Source organism: Zingiber officinale, chromosome 2A (genome assembly GCF_018446385.1).
Source record: "Zingiber officinale cultivar Zhangliang chromosome 2A, Zo_v1.1, whole genome shotgun sequence".
Taxonomy (NCBI): Eukaryota; Viridiplantae; Streptophyta; class Magnoliopsida; order Zingiberales; family Zingiberaceae; genus Zingiber; species Zingiber officinale.
The window spans coordinates 72059125-72065945 of record NC_055988.1 but is presented as its reverse complement, the minus strand read 5'-3'; the positions used below and the strand labels follow the sequence as shown (position 1 = coordinate 72065945).

At 37.3% G+C, this 6821-nt stretch overlaps 1 protein-coding gene across 2 annotated transcripts; it reads left to right on the top strand.

Annotated features, from left to right (window-relative positions):
- Nucleotides 1–594: 594 nt before the first annotated feature.
- LOC122041174 (probable serine/threonine-protein kinase PBL7) lies at nucleotides 595–4991 on the top strand. Of its 2 annotated transcripts, none has more exons than XM_042600773.1 (6): nucleotides 595–911; nucleotides 1013–1302; nucleotides 1376–1511; nucleotides 2656–2914; nucleotides 3091–3223; nucleotides 4557–4991. In XM_042600773.1, the coding sequence occupies exons 1-6, from the start codon at nucleotides 758–760 to the stop codon at nucleotides 4815–4817; spliced, it is 1233 nt and encodes a 410-aa protein (XP_042456707.1). In that variant the 5' UTR covers nucleotides 595–757; the 3' UTR covers nucleotides 4818–4991. The 2 variants fall into 2 exon arrangements, with proteins under 2 accessions (XP_042456707.1, XP_042456706.1); XM_042600772.1 differs by having other exon boundaries at nucleotides 596–911; nucleotides 1010–1302.
- The last annotated feature ends 1830 nt before the right edge of the window (nucleotides 4992–6821 follow it).

The window sequence follows — 6821 nt, the reverse complement described above, 5'->3', positions numbered from 1 at the left end:
TTTCATTCTTTCCCATCATACTTTCTCTTTCATCATTCTCTTTCATCATATTTTTCTCTCACATTCATTTTTCTCTCACATCTAATTTTTTCTCTTATTTTACTTTAAGGGTAAAAAAGGAAATTTTGATTTATTCCGATAAAAAAAATGTAATTAACCAAACATTGCTTTTAAGAGTGATATCCATGCTCATATCCATTCTCATTCCACAATACATTGATTCCCATTCCGATTCCTATTCCTATTCCTGAGAAAGAACCAAACACCCCCTAAAAATATCTATATCAGATTTTTTTATTTAAAATTTAAAATTTATGATAAATTTTTTTTATTAAATTTAAATATCCATTTTTTACTCTACAATATATATTAATTTCTCTATAATTCAATATATATATATATATATATATATATATATATATATATTCTAGTAATTTTGAATATTTGAAAATTTTTCCAATGCGTAAAACAAAGTTTTCACCTCTAACCTCGCGTTCCGTGCCCCACGCTGTAGCTCCACTTCTCAGACCTAGCTGTTCTTCGTTTCTATATATATATATATATATTCTAGTAATTTATTTGAAAATTTTTCCAATGCATAAAACAAAGTTTTCACCTCTAACCTCGCGTTCCGTGCCCCACGCTGCTGCTCCACTTCTCAGACCTAGCTGTTCTTCGTTTCCCCTCAACTCGGTCGGCTAGTGGAGTTCAGTTCTTCCCCGATCGCCTTCCAGATCGTCCGGCTGCAGATACCAGCATGGGAGAAATGGAGGATGGGTACAAGAGGGAGGAAAGCGTGGCCCTTTTGGTGATCGTAGTCCTCGCGACGCTGTCGCTGGCTTCCCTCTTCGTTGCCTTCAGCTACTATTGCTACATCAGCAACAAGGTCTCCAAGCATCTCAAGTCCCTTAGTGAGCACAGAGCACCTCTGTTAGCTTCCTCTTCCATTCTCTTTCCTTTTTGAGTTGATTTATTATCTCGGTTGTTGGATTTCTTGACGTCCTAAAAGAAGGGAGGAACGAGGAGAAGGAAAAGGCGGCGCCTTTGCGTAGCGGCAGCGGTAGAGGCAGCGGCAGTGGAGATGGCGGTGGCGATGTGCCGATTTTGGCGATTGACAGCGGGGTGCAGGTGTTCAGCTACAAGCAGCTCCATTCGGCCACCGGGAGTTTTGGGAAGGGAAATGTTGTCGGGCATGGGAGCTTTGGGGCTGTGTATAGGGGAGTGCTTCCTGATGGCCGGAAAGTGGCCGTTAAGCTCATGGATCGACCTGGGAAGCAAGGCGAGGAAGAGTTCAATACGGAGGTCTCTGTTTTGTTCATATCATCCCATCAGTTTACCGTAATGTTTGTCAATAATGTTGGCCTTTGAAATGTAGGTGGAGCTTCTGACCCGTCTTCACTCTCCTCACCTCTTGACATTGGTCGGGCACTGCTCTGACAGCGGGCACCGGCTTCTCGTCTATGAGTTTATGGCTAATGGTGGTCTTCAGGAACATCTATATCCTACAAAAGGTTATGCTTGTTTCGCTTACTTCAGTAGTGTTTCTGGGAGATTTAACTGACTTTTGATTAATTAGAGGAATCTACTATAATAATAGGGAAGCAATGTGTAATTCTATTAACGTATGCCCTAAATTATTTATTATTCTAGCATTGCACAAGCTCACTCTTACTGTGAACAGAATAAAGTTTTCTTGTAGTCCCAGCAACCAAGTAATTGTAGAAAGATTTTAGGATCCTACTCAATGACTAGCTCGTAAGTCTTACCTGCATAATATGTAATGTTAATTCTAAATGTTAATATTGTAGAAAACAATCTGCCTTCTGTGCTAGCAAAAGATTAAAAAGGACTGTGAAGAATCTGTGTCCTTTTAAAGTTGAAGTTGACCATAATGTGATACGATTGTTTAATTTACTTCTGCTGCTACTTTGATTTCCAAACTAGAAATTTTTATTGTAGCTTGATTTTTAGGGATTGATTCATGACATAGGCTTCAGCTAAATGTGCACATATCAAAGTTTTGGCTAAAAGTGCAAAACATCTGGAGTTGTTGGTTCATCTTTCACCAAATTGGTTGTCAAACAATAGAGAAGAGTAAATAAGAAATTAATCTCTGAAAAGGTCCCAAATCATATGTCTAGAAATTGACTTATAGTTGATGCTTATTACAATTTGTTCTTGAGATTCTAGTAATTTTAAAAGTTATCCTCTCATAGACAGTTTTGTTTCAAAAAGGACATCATAGTTAGTGCTGTCTCTTTGCCACGACGAACTGTTACAAACTCTTTTTTCACTTTGCATACTAAACCAATTACGTATTCCCAGTTCTTTACATAAAGGCATATCTTATCCTACGAAATTTATAATATATTTAAGTCAAAGATGGAAGCACATTGATTTTGTTTTTACAGAAAATGACTTTGATTTCCTGTCAAACTAGTGTATCATGTTATAGCGCTCCTTTTTTCACTTGATCTTGACCCAAAATGCTGAGACAGGCATTATGCTGCTTTTTGCTTAAATCTGTTTACAATGCAGCATGCTCTTATCTAGGCGTGCTTCCTTGCACATGAACTGCAATTTCTGTGACTATGATCTTAAGAATTCCATATTTCATTTACCAACCTGATTCTAACCACCAATTCTAACCACCAGGTTCATGCGGTGGCATTTCAAAGTTGCAGTGGGATACTAGAATGCAAATAGCTCTTGATGCCTCAAAAGGTCTAGAATATCTTCATGAGCATGTCAGCCCACCTGTCATCCATAGGGATTTTAAAAGCAGCAACATTTTGTTGGATGACAACTTCCATGCCAAAGTTTCCGACTTTGGTTTGGCAAAGTTCGGTTCTGATAAAGCAGGTGGTCATGTTTCAACACGTATACTTGGCACACAAGGATATGTTGCTCCAGAGTACAAACCAGCTTTCTCTCCTTATAGTCATAATAATTATTTAAAAAACTCCGCCATGTCAAGGGTGTTCAATACATTCAATGATGCAACACATAAAACAAATTAGTAGATTTAGTAATGCTGCATATAAAACAAGTTACTATTTTCATATGAATAGCTACTGTCTTCTCTTACAGATATGCATTGTCCGGGCATTTAACAACAAAATCAGATGTGTACAGCTATGGGGTAGTTCTATTGGAACTGCTAACTGGTAGGGTTCCAGTAGACATGAATAGGCCATCAGGGGAAGGAATTCTTGTAGCCTGGGTAAGTACTTTTTTTTTAAGGATGTGGAAAGCATTACCACCACTCTTATTATCTGTTTTCTATTATTTATCCATTTTTGACGAATAAATCAAGTTAGAGTGATATATGACTGATAGGGTTTGTGTTTCATATATTCATCCTCTTATTTCTGTCTAGGTCAGTGAATCAAAATCTAGTTTGGTTTCTGAGAGAACACATTTTTTATTTCACTGTGAATCTTGCATGTATATGTGATTTGGTTCCATGTGGAGACCTTAAAGAATATGCTTGCTCAGAGTGCTGAAAAAGAATAAGATGAAAATAATGTCCAAATTCAACCCGTAGCAACAACGGAAAACAAAGATCTTTATTTTGTTTTGTACCTAAAACAAAAGGAAGTAATAAATCATTGCATTTGTTTGTGGCCATAGAAGAGTCGTTTGAGGTTGAGGTCTCCTGTATGGTATTAAAATAGCAATGGATATTATTATCAACTATAATTATCTAATAGCCCAAGTACTGTTGGTATATTTGAAATACAATTCAAATATGGTTTGAGGGTGGAATCTAAAGCGCTAACCCATATAATTTACAGTTTTCATAATTTCTTCCTCCATGAATATATGAGATTTCCCTTTGATTACCAAAAGCGAAATAAAAATTAGTAGCTGGATCAAACGGAACAGTCAGGTATCAGATTCGATTTACTTTATCTTGCTTCTTATTCATTATTTGTAACAATTTTTTACTTAGGTGGTTGGAATTTATCTATTCCACATATATTTGTTCCTGAACTTTTTAAAATAAAAAAAGTTAGAACCTTTAGAATGACAATTAGTATCCTTATTACATTAGCTAAAGCTTATTGAATTCTATTCATTTCAAGCGCAACAAGATGATTTTACCTGGGTTATTATAGGATGGAACAATGTATTATTTCACTATTAGTAGAATGATTAAAAATTTTAATTTTCTCATGGAACATACATATCAATATGCAACTTTTCTTCCATTTCCAATTACTATGTCAATAGGATTGAGCTTCTACTTATTCTGACAACAACAACAAATATTCATAGATGGGATTTTGCTAGTGTTTTATTCTTAAGTACATCTAGAAGATTCTTGGCCAATTTGTTTATTCAAGAAGTAAATTGAAGTTTATCTAGCTATATCTATGGTCTTGGACCATCAATATTGGTTTTTTCCCCTTTGAGTTCAAATATTTAATTGATCCAATACTAGGAGTTATGGTTCTTATTTGTAGTAGTGACAGTTGTATGCCCCATGATCAAGGATATATATATGAGTTATTTTTTGGGATTAGTTAATTCTGTTATTTTGGTTGCCACAGGCTCTTCCTTATCTCAACGTCAGGGAGAAGGTAATAGAGATAATGGATCCAGCATTAGAAGGTCAGTACTCCATGAAGGATGCTGTTCAGGTGGCAGCCATTGCTGCAATGTGTGTGCAACCAGAGGCTGATTACCGGCCTTTAATGGCCGATGTTGTCCAGTCACTTGCTCCTCTGGTAAAGAACCGATCTTCGAAGAAGATTTCCAGTTCATCCACTTCTCAATCTTGCAAACCTGCGACAAAACCCGAGTATGATTAATATGAATTTTGTGCTCTAGTTCAGAAACATTTGTCAGAATTTTGTAGCAGAATATGTAAGTTAAGTCTGGCTTCACTTTTGCTGCAGCAGAATGTTTAAACGTTGATGTTCCTTCAAAATGGAGCTTTAATTCTTGAGACTTATAAATAAAATGATTGGTGTCAGTTTTAAAAACAGATGTTTACAGCTTAATGAACGTGTATTATGCATGTCAATTTACAAATTTTATTGTATTTTTCTTATATCTTAGATCTGTGGAGTTGATGCTGGGCACGATGAATAATTGATTGATCAACAGAAGACTTTTATCTCTTCACAGAAAACTTGCGCACAAGGAGATTAGTCAATAAAATGTCAGCGTCCAAAAATTAAGAGTTTCTGGTGAAGATCTTTCGACGTTCAAGTCAGTCATCGTCCGTGGATGAAGAACAGTCAGAACGTATGTGTGAGAGTAGAGTTGCAGATGTTAGTCAACGTACTTTTGTTACGAAGAGAACTCCCTTCTGACATAACCTCCACAATCATGAGATGACAAAAATATGTCAAAGTTTGTTAAGCAGTTCACCATAATCGTCCGAGGAATTGTTATTTTACCCATATGTGTATCCTCTTTGTCGTCTATTATTGTTAAGGTTGAGGAAGGAATATGCTATTATCATTGGTTTGCTGATGGGAGACATGATGGTTACTAAAGAAGTTTTCAGAAGAATATTTTCTAACACAAAGTTATTATTATGATAAAGTTGTAGGGATATTGTCTATTGAGCATTATCCGATTGGCCTCTAAGTTTGTCGTCCTGTTAAGATGATGTTGTCAACTGAATATAATTTGGTCGGTCCTTAAGTCGGCCGTCCTGTTAGGATGATGCCATTGATTGAATATAATCTGATCGGTCCTTAAGCCGACCGCCCTGTTAAAATGATGTTGTTAGTTGAATATGTCTCGACCAGTTTTTAAGCCGGCTATCTGGTTAGGATGATGTTATCTGCTGAGCATAACTCGGCCAATCCTTAAGCCAGTCGCCTTGTTGAGACGTTCAGTTGCATTTTGCATAAGTTGCTTTCGTTGTGTGTTATGCATGTATCTCGACCGGTCCTTAATCGGACTGCCTCCTTATGCTGTTGTTCGTTGAGTATATTTTGGCCCGTCTTTAAGTTGCTCTGTCATATTTTATGCAACCTTGAGATATTCGTTTAAGAGTGATATAATGTCTCAGTCATGTTGGAATCCGCTCAAGAAATAATATAGTGCCTCATGCTCCCTAGAAGTCCATCTGACAACATATGCTTTGCTGAAACCCATCCAGGTGGTAATATGAGGATAGATATTGCAGGCTCGATCATCCTTTTCCCGCTTGGACTTAGAATGGGCTATCGAGAGATGCAGCTATGTTCTGAGAAGTTCAGTTAGTATATTGAAACTACGTCATGCCATTGCCCGATTGAATTTTTATACGGTAAGGGTATGTATACTCATCTAACTCTAACACTGGACGGATGCACATGTGCACTGCCACTTATGATTGGTATGTTGTGGAGTGAGTTAGTCATTCCGACTGATATGTAAGACCGACCGACTATAAGCTTGACCACCTTAAGATCTGACCACTCTTGAGACACTAGGCTCCCCAATTTGCTTAGCTTAAGGGCTGATCATCTTTCCCTTACCATATTATAACTCGGTCTAGTGGAATCTAAAAAGCTTAGCACTGGGCAATTTAATTAAAGCCGGATAAGGGGATTTTACTCCTTCTATAGTATGATTGCCACCTTACGTTGACTGTGATCACCCCATCACTTGGACTTTGACTGCCACGTTACCTTCTGGGTCCACTTATCACAACTCATATCACTATCATCCCCTTCAAGTCTAGTCGAAGGAGGTGTAGCCGACTGACTAGACTCAACTCCTACTTTTGCCCGTTCGACCTTTTCACTAGACCATTCAGTAATCCACTCTTCCCTTTAAGTCTTTGGGACTTAGCAATTTTTTCAAAAACTGTC